This window comes from Nomascus leucogenys, unplaced genomic scaffold, assembly GCF_006542625.1.
Source record: "Nomascus leucogenys isolate Asia unplaced genomic scaffold, Asia_NLE_v1 Super-Scaffold_664, whole genome shotgun sequence".
Lineage (NCBI taxonomy): Eukaryota > Metazoa > Chordata > Mammalia > Primates > Hylobatidae > Nomascus > Nomascus leucogenys.
Window position 1 is genome coordinate 294,089 of NW_022095788.1, and position 20,569 is coordinate 314,657.

A 20,569-nucleotide genomic window follows, 5' to 3' on the forward strand; every position below is an offset into this window, starting at 1 on the left:
ACCTTAGACAATTCACTCAGCTTTCACTGACTCTTGTTTAAAGGGATTGGGCTGGACCTAGGGCTGTGTAAAGTCTTTTCCAACTCTAATATGAAATGACTCTTCTCTGGACCCGTATTAAAGAGGGTTATGCCTTATAACATACCACTGTTCCAGACTCAGCCCTTTCTCTACCAGTTTTGACTTAAGAATCTTCTAGTTGAAAGTAAACCCATCTCAAACAGCCTTAAGCCGAAGAAACACTTTATTGGCTCACATAACTGAAAAGTCCTGGAGTAGATCTAGATTTTTTAAGTCTGGAGGGATCAAAGGGCTCCAAATGTGTCCTCGAAATCCAGGTCCTCAAGTTCTTCTCCACGCTGCTTTCCTTTCATTTGGCTTCATTCTCAGGCAGGTCCCCTCCATGTGGTGTTCTCTTGTAACTCTAGGCTGGTCTCATCTTTTTTTTTTTTTTTTTTTTTTTTTGAGATGGAGTCTTGCGCTGTCACCCAGGCTGGACTGCAGTGTTACAGTCTCAGTTCACTGCTACCTCCACCTCCCAGCTTCAGGCGATTCTCCAGCCTCATTCTCCCTAGTAACTGGGACTACAGGCACCCGCCATCACGCACGGATAATTTTTGTGTTTTTAGTGGAGATGGGGTTTCACCACGTTGGCCAGGCTGGTCTCGAACTCCTGACCTTTAGTGATCCACCACCTCAGCCTCCCAAAGTGCTGGGATTATAGGCGTGAGGCACCAAGCCCAACCCCATCACTGTTTTCTGAAGTGAGAAATAAACATTTGTTCATTAAATAACTGTGGCAGCTATGGAAGTGTGACACTCAGATTGCAATCGGCTGATCTCCATCTGCAGTGACTTCAGGATCCACCACAGCACCCTAGCTCAGACCACACTCTTTCTGCACAGCCCATCCTCATGACTGACCATGGCGGAATTCTAGGGCCTGATAATTCTGCCCAATGCCATGCTCCTCTATGGGCAATCTTTGATTGGAAGCTTCCCGTTGGGTTGGCCAAGAATTGGTTAGGTCTGCATGGCAGTTTGAGGCTCTCCAATTTGCTTCCTCTCATTTTCTTACACACTTTCCAGTGTGTCTGAAAGTCTGAAAGCTTTCCCTGTCTAATCCCATTTTCTTGCCCTGTATCTTTCACAAGTGTTACTGCCCAGTTAACATCGTGCATTCTTGGCTCTGTCTCAGCATTTACCTCCTGGGCGACCTATACTGGTGGTAAGATGGGCTTTCAGGCTGGGTCATTTGGCACTCATCTAGCAATGAGGACCCCATTGTGGGTGGTACACACAGCACACATAGCTCCTGGCACGAGGTGCTGACCCCACTGCTCAAACCTTCACAGGCAGTGACCTAGGACAATGTTGCAGTGGAAGGGAACATCCTGCTTGCTATAATGATTCAGGACTTTGAAAAAGGCTGAGTAGGAGATGAGAGGGCAATAATGCATACAAGGACAATAAAGTTGGTTTGCTCTTATTAGATTGAATTGAAACCCTGCAGAAAAATAATGAAAAGCTAAGGGCAGTTAACAAACTGAAAACTCAGTGAGAGGTCCAGGGGGCCTCTTTGGCAGCTTAAAAAGCAGCCTTTACTTTCAGAAAAACCTGAAAACCAACCTCAGGGCTTGGAATCCTTGAGCTTCAGAGATGATGAGATGCTTAGTAGAGGTAGGACTAACAATTGAGCACCAGTTGGGAATATGAGGAAGCTTGAATATTGGATAGGGACATCTGAGTTGATATCCTTAAAGAGTTTGGTTTCCCAGATTCCTCAGAGCCTGTGTGGGGAACCCATTCATCCCTGTTAAGAGCTAGAGCTCTCTGCATGTGAGGAAACACTGGGAGGGCTTTCTTCCCAGCAAGGCATCAGGGGTGTCCACTCAGGGTTTATCTGCACTTCTGGCTGCATGTTGATACCTAGGATTAGGTTCAGCATAACCCACATCTGCCCTGGCCTGATCACAGAGACAGTAACTGTATCCAAAAGTTGCTACAAAAATTAGTCAGCATCTACCAGCAGAAGCTGGGAAAGTACTCCTGGGATTGGATTTTGAGGGTGCTTGACAAAGGAGACCAGAACATAAGATTGGATGAAGGAGAGTTTATGGACTTAGGGGCACTCTTTTGGAATATAGGATTTCACCCTGGCAAGGACCTCAGATACATGATACGTAGCCTTCAATTTAGCAAATATGCTGCTTTTGATTCTCATCAAGAAACGGGAACAGAAAAAGTCCACGTCTATATGGTATGGAGAGCAGAATGCATTCACAGTTTTGCCCCAGGGCTATGTTAACTCTGCCATAACATAGTTCTAAGTGATATGAACCATCTGAAGAGCCCTCAGAATTTCATGTTTATCCATTGCATTGATGATATTATGCTGATCAGACAGACCGATTGAGTAAGGCACATGTACTACAGAGGGAAGGAAATAAACTCTTGATGATTCAGGGGCCTGTCACATGGGTAATGTTTTTAGGGGCCCAGCAGTCAGAGACGTGCTGAGACATTCCCTCTAAAGTAAAAAACAAATAAACAAACAAAAAACAAATTGTGGCATCTTGTATACCCTACAGGAAAGAAAGGAGCACAGTGCCTGGTAAGCTGCTTTGGGTTCTGTAGACAACACATTCCATACCTAGAAATACTCCCTCAGCTGAAATATCAGGTGACAGGTATCAGATGCACACTTCATGTTCAAGCAGCCCTGCTGCTCAGACCACATGATCAGGCAGACCCTATGATTTTGTTTAGTGGTGGGAAAGGATACATTGGCATTTAGGGAAAAGCCCAGTTGGAGAATCTCAATGCAGACCCCTGGAATTTTGAAACAAATCTAAGTCATCTGCAAAAGAGAAATACACACTTTTTCAAAAACCATCAAAACCAATAGAGATGATAAGGGAGGAGGAGGAGAATGGAGAGGAGAAGGGAAGTGAATATCAGTTGCAAGAAGGACTGCCTTCGGAAGAACAACCCTTGGGAAGCCTGCAGGGCTGCCCCCTAAATATTTATAGAGAAGTAGATCCAAATGGCACAGGAATGGCCTGTGGCTGCCAGGGAGTTGTGCTGGATGCTATCTCTCCTTAAGAAAGAAACTGCTACTCAGCTGTGAGGAGTACAGAGGGTTGACGGCTTTCTGAAGCAGTATCTTTGGGGTATGTTACAACTTTTGAACCAAGGCCACACTCTTCCCTGATGGTCCTCAAACAATGACTGAACATGTTGGGGGTGCCAGGGCCAGCCACTTCTGCCAGGCCTTGGGGAGTTCCTTTAATGCACCATGTAACTCCCTACTTTTCCAGCGTCTGAGTCTCTTTGCTCAATTCTGTATCCTCCCCACTTGCCTTTCAGAAATCTCAGCTCTATGTCTGGTCTAAAAAATCTTCTCCCCAAATCCTCTTTCACTCCTGTCTCCTGAACAGACTGGGGTGATAAGTTAACCTCCAGGAGCCCTTTCTTTACTATTTTTCACATTTGTAAGAAAATAAAATGTAATCATTTTTGCTGTCTTCCAGTTACATCATGCAACAGGTCTCTTTCAGGACAGTTTCTGATTACATGGTGAGAAAGGCGTCCACACCATGGAAGGGCAAGTATTCATGTGAGAATTATGGCCTCTTAATGGTAAGCATATTTTCGCATCCTTAACTCCTGTTTCCTACATCATTCTGGAGTTAAAGTCTCAAAATATTACTTGAATTATTTGTTAGTCTCTTCCTCTGTCTCAACAGTACCTTTGTAAGAACTTTAAAGTCGTTTTCTTTCACTGGTATTTAACGAATGCTGATTTTAAGGGGGATCTAGTTTCTCTTTTTTCTCATCCTCTTATTTTTTCTTCCGCTGGTATTAGTCTTTTCCGTTGCTTTTATTAAGCTATCTTTGAATTCAGAAGGCTGAGAGATTTTTTTTTTTTTAAAGAAAGCTTGCCTACCAGCCAGTTTTATATTTTTCCCCAAGCACTCAACAGTCTAATCTTTTTCCCACTTAAAATGAGAATGAGTTTAGCTAGAAATTGACTTGATGTTAGGACAGGAGCTCCGGGAAGCTCTAATCTCAGTGACAGCCTTAACAAACCAATCCCGCTCTCTGGCCTCGTACATATTGAACAGGACCTGTTCTTTCTGGCCCTCCAGGTAGGAAAGTAAGCCTCTAAAGTACACTGGTGAGGGTTCTCTATTCACTCTTTTGGTTTGTTCTTCTGTATTTTCAGGATCTTGGGTCTTTGCAATATATTCCCTACCCTTTTAAAAGCAGAAGAATATAAAACAGGAAGGGGACTTTGGTTGCTTTCGAAATGTTTGCTCTAGTTTTACTATCAGGGCAGCTCTCAAACCAGTGACATTTAGAAATTTCTTGAAACTCGAGTCTTGAAAGAAATATTTTGTTTTTTGTTTTCTCTTTCCACAGGAAAAAAACTAACGACGTACATTTTGTGGGTTAGGGAGAGGGAGTCTTGCCTCAGAGAAAATAGTATTATAATGATCTGTACCATTGCTTATTGGTTATATCAGTAAGTATCCATGCCAGTGACCCTCAAACTTTGGAGTACATCATAATCACCTGGAGCAAACATTTTAAAATACAGATTTCTGACCCCACTCTCAGCATGTTTTATTCAATAGGGGAAGGCCAAGGATTTGCATTTCTAACAAGTTCCCAGGTGATGACGATAATGCTGGTCCTGGGACCACTCTTTGAGAACCACTGATCTATGCCATTGCTGTCAGTACCCAGTAGGAGAAAAAAAAAAAAAAAGCTCAAATTTCTACGAGCATTGTTCATTGAACTAGGGGGTTATGACTTTTATATCATAACTGAATTAACTTAATAGGGAAAGTTACAAACCCTGATTTATTTTAGAATAAATGATTATTGAGATAAAACCGTCATTTATCTTCTCAGTCTGGTGGGTGATATTGCACTCCTTTGTTTCTTACAAAAATATGTATATGGTCAATTATTTGTAAAACAAAAACTGGAAACTATAAATTATAAGCTATGTTGAACACTCTTTAGTTGTCTCAAATACTTATTGGAATCAATAGTAGATTATGAAGTTCTTTTCTGTAAAAGTAAGGCTTAATAAGATGCACTTTATAGGACTGTTATGAAGGTTAAAACAAAGAGTATGTACAGAATGCCTAACAGTGTCTGACAGTAGCAGATAATCAAGAAATATTAATGTTTCATTTTCATTCCTTTAACCATTTCGACACCATTAATTCTTTTTTTTTTTTTTTTTTTTTTAGCACAGAGTCTCACTCTGTTGCCCAGGCTGGAGTGCAGTGGCCTGAGCTCAGCTCACCGCAACCTCCGCCTTCCGGGTTCAAGCCATTCTCTTGCCTTTGCCTCCTGGGTAGCTGGAATTATAGGCACATGCCACCACGCCTAGCTAATTTTGTGTTTTATTTTATTTTATTTTATTTATTTATTTTCTTGAGACAGAGTTTCATTCTTGTTGCCGATTTTGCATTTTTAGTAGAGTTTCACCATGTTGGCCAGGCTGGTCTTGATCTCCTGACCTCAGGCGATCCACCCGCCTCAGCCTCCCAAAGTGCTGGGATTACAGGTGTGAGCCACCGTGCCCGGCCCCATTAAATTCTTTATGATGATATTTTAAAAAATATATTTGGTACTGAAAAGTGAGAGAAATAGGAGAGGGAAGTTACAAATTTTATTAAATGTTAGATTATGTTTCATTATACATTGCAATAATTGGAATTGGGGATTTTTTAAAAAATTTATTTTTTACAAAAAAAATTAGATAATAGGAACAATGCCTGCTTTCAATACAGACTAGGCATGCTAGTTTAGACTATTACTAAAAATTCAAATTTTTTTATTGATTCTATAGCCAAATCCATGTAATACTACCAATAATAACTTTTCCATGGAAGTACATTTGCATGTCAGAGACTGTGCTAAACACTTCATATTGCTTACCTTGTGTCATCCTTATAATAACCCTGTGAGGTATCTTTTCTGACTTTTACACATATTTGTTCACTGGTATCTCCTCTTACCTCTAGTGAAAGCTTTGATGAACAGGGGCTTCGTTTTATACCCTACTGTAGCTCTGCTGCTTAAAAGAATACTTGGCGGCCAGGTGCGGTGGCTCAAGCCTATAATCCCAACACTTGGGAGGCGGAGGCGGGTGGATCATGAGGTCAAGAGATCGAGACGACCATCCTGGCCAACATGGTGAAACCCCGTCTCTACTAAAAATACAAAGATTAGCCAGGCATGGTAGTGCGCACCTGTAATTCCAGCTACTCTGGAGACTGAGGCAGGAGAATCACCTGAACCAGGGAGGCTGAGGTTGCAGTGAGCTGAGATCGCACCACTGCACTCCAGCCTGGGCAATAGAGCGAGACTCCATCTCAAAACAAAACAAAACAAAACAACAACAACAAAAAACTTGGCATATAGTAGGTGCTTAAGGAGAGTTTGTTAAAATAAATTCACGCATTAATGAAAGGAACTATTGAAGTTAAGCAATTTGCCCCAAGACCCTGGCCAATATTAAAATCCAGGAGCTCTCACTCAAGTTTTCCCCGTCCTGACCCTTCACATGCACTGCAGAAGATGAACTTTTCTCAACTATTTAAAAAATATCTGAGGCATTTGTATTACTTTCTTTGCAGCTTTCAAATGCTAAGAATAGTGTATGTAATATCAAAATGTGCTTTGAAAGAAACCTATAGTTTAGGTAAAAGTTCAAAATAAACTCAGGGTGAAGGTAAGAGCATCTTTTATAGAGAAGACTGGAGGAAACAAGTTACTCTGAGGCCTGTCTTTGTGTAAAACTGGACTGAAAATGGCATGGCATCTGGTATCACCAACAGGGGGTTCTCTCTTTCCCAAACTGTTAAGTGCCTGCAGTCTCTCCTTCAATGAAGGGTGTGGTTGAGGCTTGGTTGAAGCCATTTCTCAAAATCCCTCAAAGTATAAACATGGTGATGAAATAAACTTGATCCTTGTTATACCTCCCTCATATTATGAATATAGGCTAAAGGAACAATAGATAACCACAGTATTATTGATGTGCACATTTGCCTGAATTTAAGTTCTAAATCATAAATCAAATGAAAATCATACCTCATAATACAAAATTTCTTATTATACTAGAATTCTTAGAAATTTGTCATCTTCTTCCTTTTAACAAAAGGAAAAATGTCACCACATTTTACTCCTATATCCCTTCCCCTTTGGCTTCATTGAAAATCAGAAGCATCTTTATCTGCTTCACTGGTGAATAATTTCAAATTTGGTTATTTCAAATAAACACTGTTCAACTTAATCCTCATAAGCTTCAGAGAAGAGTTACTTCTAATATTTTCATCTCATATTAAGTGGATTTCTATTTGTCTCAATTTTAAGTGGATTTTTGAATTGAACTGTCTCATTCTACAATAATAGAACTCTTGATTTTTATCTGGCCACATCACTCTATATACGGACTTCATTTCCCAGCTTATTCCAGCCATTTGTGGCCATGTGACTAGATTTTGCCCAATGAGATGAGAGAGCAGTACATGTCATGTCCAAAACATGTTCTGAAGGGCAGTGTACATGCCCTTCTCTCCCTCCCTCCTGGTACTGCTGTTCTGCAATATGGATGTGGTAGCTGATCATCTTGGACTGTGTGGATTAGCCAAACACCCCTGACATGGTGGAACAACAAGAGAGAAGAAACCCAGGCTCCTGAACCATCTACTTTTAAATGCTAACATGAGAGAGGAACAAACTTCTGTCTTATATAAGCAACTGTTAATTTGGGTTTGTGTTACGCAAAGCTAAGGTAGCTTCATCTACAGTATATTTTCCTTCTATATTGTTTAATATATCTTTTTAGAAAAAAGTAAAAAAATAAGGAAATCATAATAAGCCAAGATCTTTAGCAACAATGAAATCTCCAAGTGAAGATACTTTATATCACTTTTCAAAATCAAACAAAATAAGATTGCTGGGCATGGTGGCTCATGCCTGTAATCCAGCACTTTGGGAGGCTGAGGCAGGTGGATCACCTGAGGTTAGGAGTGCAATAACAGCCTGGCCAACATGGTGAAACCCCGTCTCTACTAAAAATACAAAAATTAGCTGGGTGTGTTTGCATGTGCCTGCAATTCCGGCTACTTGGGAGGCTGAGGCAGGAAAATCGCTTGAACCTGGGATCGGAGGTTGCAGTGAGCCAAGATCATGATACTGCACTGTGGCCTGGGTGACAGAGCAAGACTCCCATCTCAAAAAAAAAAAAAAAAAAATTGACAAAACTTTGGTTTAGATGTTTTCCCTCGTATATAGTAAGTTGTAATTCTCAGTGAATCCTCTTCAAGTTTATAGTTTTTGTTGGCCATAACCACACAAGTAACTTTGTAGGAGGGATCATTCAGTCAAAATAAATAGAATTAAAAGTTTTGTTAGTGTATTAGCTTTGTGCAAGGTACACAGATAAAATTTCTATACATATCCTTTCTTGATCCCTCCAGGCACAGAGACTGAAAAGCTGTCTCTATAAATAAACAAAGAAGCATATTCTTCTGGAACTTTCCATTATGTATATGTCTGACAGGGTATAATTTTGGGGCAAGATTATATTCATTTCTGTGTTAGCTGATTAATTCTTCAGTGGTTTATCACCTGTTTGAAATATATCCTTGATTTGATTATGAATCACTGATAATAGATAGTGACCTCACTTCAAAAGGTTGCCTTACCGTATTTGGTCTGTACCCTGAGCAGCTGTCCAGGGTACTTAAATAAAATTAATTGTTGGAAATACTTAAGTTACAGATCTTTTTCCTTATACTTTTGAGTAAGTGAAGATGCTTTGCACAATAATTCAGTTTGTTTTTCCATTTTGAACAAGAACCTGAGATCCTCCTGCCTTAGAATAGTGATAAACATAAAGAAATTATTTGTGGTTGCCTGTGGAAACCATGTTAGAAAGATCACACACTTTGAAAACAGTGTTATGATGTGTTGTTTATGATATAGAGATTATTTGGTTAAAGATTATGTCTATATAAGTTATAAATTTAGAGGAAATTGACTCCCTCTGACCCCCAGTGCAAAAATTTCTCTTCTAAATACCTAGAAGGTAGTCTTCTTGTCTGCTAAAATATGTGCCAGGTAAGGGATGCTCAGCTCTTTCAGAGGTGGCCCTATTCACATTCTGAATGATGGAAAACTTCTTTCCAATATATAACTTAATCTAGATCCTTACATATTTCATCTTTCCAGCCTTCTGGAATATCATTCTCACTTATGCATTCTCATACCTTTCTCAGAGAATAGAGAAAAAAATGACCTGAGATCTTCAACATTAAGTAATTGAGTTCCTTTGACCCACTTCCTGGGTGATAATAATAGTATAAGGGAACAAAGTACCTATTTCGGGTTCTAGATAAAATTGAAATTAAAGAAAAGGTGGTATATATACACAATGGAGTGCTATTCATCCATAGAAAGGAATGAGAGCCTGTCATTTGCAATAACATGGATGGAACTGGAGGTCATCATGTTAAGTGAAATAAGTCAGGCACAGAAAGACAAAGTTGGCATATTCTCATTTATTTGTGGGAGCTGAAAAAATTAAAACAATTGAACTCACAGAGATAGAGAGTAGAATGATGCTTACCAGAGGCTGGGAAGGGCAGTGGGGTGAGGGGGAAGTGGGAATGGTTAGTGAGTACAAATATACAGTTAGACAGAATGAATAAGACCTAGTTTTTGATAGTACAACAGAGTGATTACAGTCAACAATAATTTAGTGGACATTTAAAAATAACTAAAAGAGTATGACTCGATTGTTTGTAACACAAAGAAAGGAAAAATGCTTGAGGTGATGGATACCCCATTTACCCTGATGTGATTATTATGCATTGTATGCCTGTATCAAAATATATCACGTAACCCATAAATAGATACACTGACTATACCCACAGAAATAAAAACTAGGAGACGAAAAGAAATTCTAAGTACAACATTGGTAATAACACATTCATAATTTTATAGTAAAGTAATATAGAATTATAAAGTACATTTTCACTCTTTTAAAAAATACAGCAAAGAGAATTTTAATTTTTTAATTTATTAGTAATAACAACTGGAGAATTGCATAGTATTAAGGCATCAGTTCTTGGAGTGTGGGCTGAAGACCCTTTTGGAGTGCCTATGAGGGCAACACTATTTTACAGTAAAACTAAGACATTATTTTCCCTTTTCACTATAGACAAAAATTTATCCAGCTGTGGTGTTGTATGCCTGTAGATCTAGCTAATCGGGAAGCTGAGATGGGAGGATTGCTTGAGCCCAGGAGTTCCAGGCTACAATGAGCTATGATTTTGCCACTGCCCTCCAGCCTGGGTGGCAGAGTGAGACCCTGTCTCAAAAAAAAAAAATCATGCATGAACAAGAAAATCTATAGGTCAATGGATTTTAATGGCTACAGTTATGAATATCTTATTACTATTACTTCAGATCCCACATTATGACTAACTGTTAAGAAACTACTACTTGTTGAGTTTTGGTGTAATAGCAAAGAATATCCATAATTATATGAAAAAGCGATCATATTTGAACTTAACTCTTTTCTAACTCCATGTACGTGTGAGGCTGGATTTTCTTCATGCACAATCAAAACAACATAGCGTTATAAGAGACTGAATACAGAAGAGATATCTGTCTTCTACTAAGCCAGATATTAAAGAGAACCAATAATATAAAACAATATCACAGTTCTATTTTTTGTTTGGGGATAAAATACTTACTTTTTTATAAAAAGTGTTATGCTGTGTAATGAGTTTATCACTGTTATTTTTAAATGAAATAATAAGTTTATAGGTTTTAAATTTGAATACAGTAAATATTCATAGATGTGATATATATAATCCAAATCTCTTTCAGTGGCTCAAAAATATTAAAGGGGACTTGAGACAAAAATGTCTGTGAATCATTGCACTATGTAATACTTTAGTGAAAGATTTCAATCATCCTTACCCTCATTGATTCAAAAAGATTTGGAATAAAATCCAAATATTCTTATTTCCAATAATAACCAATATAGAATCTGATATCCAAATTGTGTTTACACTTTGTGAAGCTATTTTATTTTATGCCCCTACACTTCTTGTATATGACTGATGCCAGAAGATTACTAACCTTCGTGTAAAGCAAAACTTCAAGCCTCTAGAAAAGTGCTCCTGATTTCATGAAACACTTGCAATACTTTTACGTGGCATCCTTCTTGACTTTGATGAAAAAGTTAGTCACTCATAATTTCAGTTATATTGTTATAAGTTTAGAAGAAATAACTGTTTAGACTTGTCAACCTTCATAAACAGAACACGTAAATATTTTATAACTTGTCTGAGTAATCACCAAGACCTTTTCCATCACCATGAAAAAAAACTTGGAAAAGAACTTAGACATTGGTCTTCTGGGAATGATTACCTTACATTGAGTAATTAACATGCGTTAGGCACTGTACTAAATACTTTACATACACTTTACATCAATTAATGCCTACAATAATCCTTTAAGATCTATATTATTTGTTTTTTTCTTTCTTTCTTTTTCTTTTTTTTTTTTTTTTTTTTTTTGAGATGGAGTCTCACTCTGTTACCCAGCCTGGAGTGCAGTGGTGCGATCTTGGCTCACTGCAACCTCCGCCTCCCCAGTTCAAGGGATTCTCCTGCCTCAGTCTCCTGAGTAGTGGGATTACAGGCACCCGCCACCACACCCAGCTAATTTTTTTAGTAAAGATGGGGTTTCACCATGTTGGCGAGGCTGGTCTCGAACTCCTGACCTCAGGTGATCCACACGCCTCAGCTTCCCAAAGTGCTGGGATTACAGGCATAAGCCACCATGCCCGACTTATACTAGTTTTACAAATAAAGGAACTGAGGCTTGGAGAAAGTAAACAAATTGGTTGAAGTCACTTAGCTTGTAAATGGTAGAATCACCTTCATTTAACTCAGAGAACATAATTCACACGCTGTCTCTTGACCATGTTTGATTACTCTTCTCATCTGGCTTGGCCCCCAACCCCCATGCCAGTTTTGTGCATTTTACATAGATCTATTGTTGCCTTTATGATATTTTGTTGCAATTTATTTATTTACTATCTACCTCTTCTAATAAACTATTGGCTCACTAAAGGAGGAAATTGTGTCTGGATTCCCACCACACAAGACAAATCTATTCTTGCTGGATTGAATTAATACCAGGTTGCGGACGCAAAGAGAGCTTAAATAATATGCCTTTGACTGCTCGGTCAGTGTGTGTAGCAAAGGTGGGATCTTCTGTCATAAACACTCTAGGTCAGTGGTTCTCAAATGTGGCGCCTGGGCCAACTGCATCAGCATCACCTAGGAACTTGTTAGAAATGCAAATTATTGGTCTCACTCCAGATTTACAGAATAAGATTTTGTAGAGGTAAGCCCCAGAAGTTTGTGTTTTAAAACACCCTTCTTGTAATTCTGATGCACTCTAAAGTCTGAGAATAATCTCTCTAGGGTGAAGGAACATAACAGTTTAATAAAAACAGAAAGGTTTACTCAGCATGCAGCTTAAATCCATTTGTTTGATTTGCTGTATTATTAGGCTTATGCAATATTCTATCTCATTGAAAATGAAAAATTCATCTCAGAACTCTAATGTTTTTATTTTGAAAAAATTCAATCCAAAGCAATTAGCTATTCCATTAGTCAATCAGGCATTGAATTAATAATTTTATAATCAATAAGAAAATTCAGTGAAGAGTCCAATGGCTACATGGGTATGCCTACCAGGAAGAACCAAGTGAAGTAGAAACTCAAGTTCCAGTTAGCACTGTGTATAATTTCCAGTGAAACAAAAACTAGCCATGATCTGCAGATATGTGCTGCAGGTACCAAGTTATGTCTTAGTAGTTCCATCGAAGTTCTAATTATGCTGACAGTAATAGAAGCAGCAAACTACTAGAAGCAACATTTAGGGCTCTTATATTCACAGGAAAACACCAAATCAGTTCTCTAGATATTAGAAATATTTCAATCCCAATATCAAATCCACTATCATGAGAAAATAAGCAAAAGAAACTTAAAAGATTGTTGTTTAAAGACAAATTTGTCTTTTAAATATGTTAAGAGTAGTTATTTTGCATTTAAATCAAAGTTCATTTATAGTTATATTGATTTGCACATGCTTTAGAATTATGTGTGCCACAACGTGTAAATATTTTAACTAAAATCCTCATATGGATTTCTGAAACCCTTCCCCACTAATTTTTCTAAACAATGTCTCCTCCCCTACTGCCTGCTACTGAGTTCAAAAGCTAAAAGACTCTTCTAACTATACCTCTTCTTTTTCTAGCTATATATTTATAAAGTCCTCTGAGAATTAGTTTAGCATAATAGCTTGAGATATTTCAGTTTGATATATGTAGTACTAACATGAAAAAATCCTTAGAACTCTTTTTATATATTATATATGGATATACATATATAATAAAAATTTCTTAGCCATTATCTCTTAATTCCTTAGTTTCTCTTCTGGAATACCAAGAATAATTATATTGCTAAGTTTATGGTTGTTTTCCTCCCCTGACATTATTGTTTTGCTTTTGAATGTACTAAGGACATATTAATAGCATGGCAAATTTAGCAGTAAGAGCTAGAATTTCATTTGGATTGGGGAGCAAAGATGGAAAATTAGTTAAATTAAAGGTTTAAGCCCTCTACAGAATGTAAAAATCTTCTTCCCAAGATACGATGGAGGGACTGTGTAATACTAGTTCATGGCTTCTCCCGTAAAAAAGACTCAACTCTCAGGTTGTTGGAAATTATGAGAGTTTCTTTATAGAAAACAAAACAAAACACTTTTTGCATCATAATCACTTCAGTAAAAACATCTAACATTTCAGAAAAAAGCATTTTTTACTTTATTCATTACCTATAGTATTTTTATTCTACTTAGGTTGTTTTGCTTTACCTTTTCCTGATCTCTGTATATATTTTTTTCTTCTTAAATATCTGACCAAATTGAAGCAAAAATTAGATATATTCAGGCTTTGTAGCCTTCTCTCTCCTACCTGTCATTGGCACCTTCTGACAGGAAATAGTGAAAATTCAAAGTCAAACAATTTAAGTACATGGAAATGAATTTTTTGGAGAATAGATATTAGTATTGTATGAGTAAAAGGCACAGTTGTACACTGACAAGGATAAAGATGTAAATATGTAACTGTGTATCTATATATCATATGCATGTATTTCGGGTTAAAACATCAAATAATCCTTTTCCAAGTCTCTACATGCACTGAAATTTATATGTTGCAGGGGTATAAAATGAGAGAGTATACAGTTTAGTGCTCACTGGAGTCCTTTGGGTTGGGTGAATGCCAAAGCAACTTTCAAAATATTTCAAAACAGCTGCCAGCATGTAAAGATTTTAACTGAAGGAGCAGAGTAATGAAATCTGAATTACTAATGAGAGAATAAACTTATATTTTGCTTAAGGTCCTTAATGCACATGGAGATAAGCAGATCCAATAAGGAATTTGTCTCTCATGCATGCAAACCGACCTTCTGAAACTACATGTAAGGATAAAATACTGAAACAGACTTAACATGTGCATTGTAAGGTAACCTACTGTGCAAATCTTCTTTGAGTATTTTGTGTATTCCTGTTTTAGAAAACAAAGTTTCTGGAGGGCAGGAGCCATATTAATTCTCGTAAAGATGGGTAATTGAAAGCTTGGAACTTTGAAGTTGAATGTGCTCATTAAACTATTTTAATAACAAAGTATAATGGAAAAGCCTTCAGCTTATGTAGTTTTAAATGTCCAGCAACAATCTCACATTTTCTTTCCATTGGGGCAATTTTGCCCTTTGGGCTTCCAAGAAAAAATTGCCCTCCAAAAGTGACGGGAAACAGGCTGATACATTTTCAAGCCAACGATTTTGTAAAATAAGTAGTGAATAAAATGTAATTACTGGCCTCTTCTAGTCATAGAATTGGTATTGAAACAAAGAAGAGCAATAATATTCTTTGTAAATATAACTCATTGTTGACTGTGCAGAAAAAGACTTTAAAAGAGAAACTAATCTTTTAAAAGTTCTGCACTTTTGGCCACAGACGGCTTTTCCCTCCTTTGACTCACTTGGCACACTGAGGCTGCCTCTGGATGCATAGGATCGAGGTGGAATAATTGCATTATATTCCTGGAGTACACATGGATCCAGGAGCCACTTGCTGGAAGCCTCCATCAACTGGTTGGCCTAGACATCTGTGGCAGGCACAGCACCACCCCACAATGGGGCAACAATTAAAACAAAAGCTGTTTTATAAAAAGGCACCGCCTGCATCGGGGTTCACTTTTAGCCTCACTCATGAGTCATTTACATACCAGACTTCCTTTGGCCTACAATACCGCTGGCCTTGACCAATGCAGTCACAGAAACAAACTTTTCCCAACCCCTAAATCATTCCTGACCTCTCTCGAATTGACATAAACTCCCATTTCTCGCCCTGCGAAAGCCTGCGCAGAGCCAAGGAGTGATATTTGTGATCTTTTCAGAGCAAGAGAGGTAGGAGAGCGCGCTGAGATCCAAGTCAACCTGCGACGCCCAGCGCTGTGTGCTCCGCGTGGGATGAGGACCCACTTCTGTGATCAAATCTTTTCCACCAGCCCGGCCTCCGCCCCCACGCCCACAATCCTGGCCCAAAGACCTTGCGTTTGGCCTCTGCACAATAAGTATCCCCGAAATGAATGCCGTTAAGCTAGAAAATGATCTCTTCTCGGGAAGGAGGGAGTCAGGACCTCGGTTAGGTCTTCAACAAACTCATGGGATCCCTCACACAAGGCACAGATGCTCATTACGATTCTTTTTACGTGCAACACGTGGGGGACGAAGCAGTTTCATATCTCCTGGTATTATCTGCCGTCCAAAGCATTTTCTTTGAAAGGAAAATGGAAACGCAGCTGCGCCGTGGGCCCGGCCAGCGAGAGCTGGGGCTCCCTCCCTCTGTTTCCCAGCGGCTGCCGGGTGCAGGAGGCGCCTCCGGAAACTGACTTGGGTTAGGGGAGTTCAGAGGTTGCCCCAGCAGGCGCGGGACGCCGCCAGGGCGAAGGCTCGCCTTTGTGCGGGTTGGCTGTTTCCCGAGAGCCATCAGGGTGGGAGGGGACGCCCAGGTCTGCGGCAAGGGCAGGCGTCTGGCCCCCACACCGTGTGCGGGGACGCTAGACTGGGCGGCCTGTGTCACTCTCGGCCTTGGCAACTTCTGGCCAATCCGCCCTGCCCCTCTGGGTCCCGGCGGGCCCGCTGCGCCTCAGGCTCAAAGGGTTAAGCAGGTGCCTCTCCGGGCGAGGCGCTATTGGCCGAGGGCTGGGGCGGTGCGGCCGCGGTCACCACGCTTCGCCGATCCCAACTTGGGTTCCTGCGGAAGGCAAGGCGGCCACTCGTCCCCTGGCTGCGGCTGCGGGGCCCAGGCCTTGGCGCGCAAGGAGTAGGAAGGACAAAAGGACGAGAAGGGGCAAGCACCAGCCGCGCCAGCAAAGGGGGCGAGGGTGGCGCGCGCAAGATGAGGGGAGCCGGAGCCCTGCATCCCGAAGGAGGCTGCGCCCACCGCCCGCAACTCCACTCCAGGTTCGCGAGCCGGAAGAAAGAGGAGGAAGTGGGACAACGGGGGTCCTGGGCAGGGGGTAGGGGAAACGATCAACTCCCACCGCCCCCACCCACTAGCCGAGTTGGAATGCAAGTCCTCACTTAAAAAGGCTCACCCAAACCGCAGGCATCCCTCCTCACCCCTTAAAGAAACATTGATGTCATAGTGTGGAGAAGTAACTGAGAGACGCGAGGAAATAAATGCACGTGTTTTCTCTTTTTGTTTCCCTGGTGGTTGGAATTTGCAGAGTTCGTCTCAGTGGTGGCTGCTAATTTATTCGTTTCATCGGTCGAAAGGGGCGTATAGAGGTGGGTCATCGGGGCACAACCGGATCCCTCTAGCCGGACCTCACCTCACAAATTTGTCCAGGACCAACTCGCCCGCCCACCAGCAGCGGGAAGAGCCCATTCTTATAAGGAGAACAAACTCTCCATTGGCACAAAAGCGGCTTCTTTTTTTCTCTCCGTCTTTGCACACCATCCCTCCTCGATAAGTATCAAGTTCCCGAGGAGCCCAACTTGCGCTTGGCAGCCCTCGCGCTGCCTGATGTGCATAAGACGGGCAGAGAGGGGTTCCGGCCAGGAAGGGAGGCTCTACGCCCCCATTCCTGCACACGCGGGCTGGCTTCCAGGTTGCTGGAAGCCGCGGGAGGCGCGAGCTTGCCTGGATGGTGGTTATTTCTCTAGAGAAAGGAGGAGAGAGAGAGCGCGCCTGAGTGTTGCACTTTGGGTCGGAAGTGCGCGGCGTGTGTGTGTGTGTAGACGGGGGGGCGGGAAAGAAATGCACCCTCCGCTGCCGGTCATTCCCTTGCACCGGCCAAGTCCTCGCTAAGCCTCCGGGTGCATCCTTCCTCCGCCACCCCCTCCCCTTCTTCCCTCAGCTGGGCTCGCGCGGCGCAGCCGGAGCAGCCAGTGAGAGCAACATCCTGGAAAGAGGGGGGAGCACCGCCGCCCCCCAAAAGGGAAAACAGGCCCCACCCTGACACGTTTTGCTGTTTGCAAGTCCCTCGCACGCCCCCCGCACCTCCTCCTCGCGCTCGCGGCCCCCCCCACCCCAGCCCGCTGCGCGCACATCAAAGCGCCTCTCCGCCGCGCACAGTGGCCGCGGCTCACTAATGGGATTGCAGGCTGGTGCCTGGCTCCGCTGCTGCCGCCGCCGCTGCTCGCGCTGCTGCTGCCGCCGCCGCCGCCCGAGCCCGAGCCCCTGCCAGCCTGAGCCCAGAGCCGCCGCGCCTGGGGGCCGAAGCCGCGGCGATGATCCGAATCTTTCCGGATTTCAGCGTGCAGGTGACGGCCGCGGCGGCCGGCGGGGCGGCCGCGGCGGTGCCGGCCGGTGCGGGCATGGGGAGGGCCGGCGCCGCGGCCAACGGCACCCCGCAGAACGTCCAGGGCATCACCTCCTACCAGCAGCGGTGAGTAGTCCCGCCTGGGCTGGGATAGTGCCCCCGCCCCGGGGTGCTGGGGTGGGACTCACTTTGCCTCCTGTTCTGTGTCTTACAACACACATGCACATAGCCAGGGCTCATTTTGCCTGCCCCTCGTTCTACAGATGAGGAAGAAAAACACACTTCACTTTGGTGGATTGAAAAGCACTCCAGTGCGCTGGCGAAGTGAAATCGTGCTTTGCCCTTTGCCTGGCTCCAAATCCAGAGCCTCAGCCCCGAGTAGCGGAGGAGTTGCAGCGAAGTCTGAGACGCCGCACAAGGTGCTTTTGCAAAGTTTAGGATCCTCATCCCTTTCCAGTGGAATTTTCTCAGTGCCTCAGCCGGATGCGGACCCGCGCAGACGGACAGCTAGGGGGCAGTTGATCACTGGAGGCTGATTGATTATTTGTTTCCAAACAGAATAGGAACGATTTTCACGTGTAGCTGTAGACCTGCAATTCTACATAATAGTGTTATCATGTCACCTGTTACTACAGGGAAATACAGCATGAAATCCGAGTCTCTTCGGCGCTGTTAAGTATTCATCTTAAACGCATTATAATGCAAATGCCTAAGATTCAGGGATACAAGTTAGGAAGCAAATTTTACAAAGTCAGGCTAGATGGTGAGAAGGAAGTTTTAAAGTATTATTTGTAGTTCTCTTAAACGTATTTATAGATTTTTCTTAAAAATTATGTATTTGGCATTGAAGTAGTAATTTGATTCAATTAGGAAAGAAAGGGAAAGCAATTTACCACCACCAACAGCTTTAGAACCCTGAAGTTTTTCCTGAAGGACAACTTTTGATGTTCCAAGATTTTACTGAAAATGTAATCCACGAAACTGCGCTGAGAAAAACTAACAATGTACTATGAAAGGTAAACTTCCCATTTGTGGGGCTTGGTTTTATAAAAGATGGAAGAAAAAAGAACACATGAAAGTGTGAAATTAAATATTTGTGTTTCCCAGATTGCACATGATTAAACATCTGAGAGATTTGCCAATGGCATTTAACTTAAAATATACACAATGCATAATTCAAATAACAGTTCCTATTTTTACCTTGTATTTCAAACTTCATTGATTTGAGAACCTTTGATTTGAACCAACAGTATTTAAACTGAAAAGGTTAAGATAGTCCATCACTGCCATATTTTGTGCCTTCCAACCAATGGCCCAGTGACCAGAGCAGATTTTGCATAACACACTGAGTGTTTTCCAAGTTGATGCCCAGTATTCCAAATATTCTGTATTAGACTTCATTATATGCTCGGTGTACTGTCTGAAGTTTTTTTGTTTAAAGAGTTTGGAAAATAATTCAAAAAGGGGCTATTCCTTGTCAAAGAGATTTTTGATTTAAATTATTTTAGTCTTGTTTTACTTCAGTGATTACAGGAACCTTTAATACAAAAGATCTGGGACTCTTTCAAACATAAAAGACTAGAAAAGAATTAGATTTTTCCTTTTCATGGTTCAGGTATGTTTTTTTTGTCACTTACACAACATTTAAATGACAATAGAATCTGGCGGTCACTTTAACTAGGAAGTGCAGGCAATGGTCACAATAGTATGGTCTGTGAAGTAGGGAGTCAAGGGTCGGAAATGTCAGAGGGCCTTTGGAAGATTTCAGGGACCTCCGGGAACTTGAGCTAACCTATACCATATAAATTGGGCATAAAGGGGCGGCGGATTAGGAATTTTCTGCCATCAGGTTTGCTCTGAGTGTTGTTGTTATCCCTTACCATAAAGATCACCTCAGAGACAATTTTCCCTCAAGGCAGGAGCACCAGGGGCAGTCTCCTACAGTCTGCCACCTTACTGAGAGCTGCACTGGTGCTTTCCACTTTCAACTTTGAATTTGGGCCCCTTATGAAGTCTCTGAATCCCACTGCAGTTCTAAAGACTAAGGCTTTTTTTTTTTTTTTTTTTTTTTTTTTTTTCCTAGCATCTCTAAACTTTAGCCTTTGGGGTGTATTATTCCCTCCTTCGATTTTTATGTTATATTGACAGAAGAGAAGATGATAGCTGTGAAAAATGTAGCCTTCTTTGATTTTGTTACTAAGACATGATGACACCTGTTACTGTCTTTTAGTTAAAATAGGGGGAGGGGGGCAGAGATTGAGCTGTGTAGGGCAAGGTCATTGGCAGGTGTTGGAGGTAGGGTCTGCGTAAGGAGTCCCCTGTTCTCTGGCACCTCAACAGGATTGTGGGGTTCTGAAGGACAGACTTAGTTGCCGCTTGGATTTGTTTCCATCTGGATTTAAGTGAGTGGTGACATATCATTTTACCAAAAAATTATTTTTAAGTACTTTTGAGGAGTCCGCCACGGGAGTGACAGGAGTGGGGGGTTTTTCAAGCAAAGTGTGGCCTCTTGGGAGACTACAAGCTTCTCTCATTTGTCATCTTCGGGCAGAAACCCCCTAGACTGGGTGTCCTGGAGCCAAAACTTTGAACTGGCAACTTTTTCCCTTCTCTGCC

General features: G+C 41.6%; 1 protein-coding gene across 1 annotated transcript in view; it reads left to right on the top strand.

Annotated features, from left to right (window-relative positions):
• Positions 1–16,350, top strand: part of LOC115833695 (cytokine receptor-like factor 2) — a 124,158-nt gene extending 107,808 nt beyond the window's left edge. The window contains exon 5 of the mRNA XM_030808413.1: positions 15,970–16,350. Coding sequence (XP_030664273.1) covers positions 15,970–16,350 — 381 coding nt within the window. The remainder of the gene's footprint in view (positions 1–15,969) is intronic.
• The last annotated feature ends 4,219 nt before the right edge of the window (positions 16,351–20,569 follow it).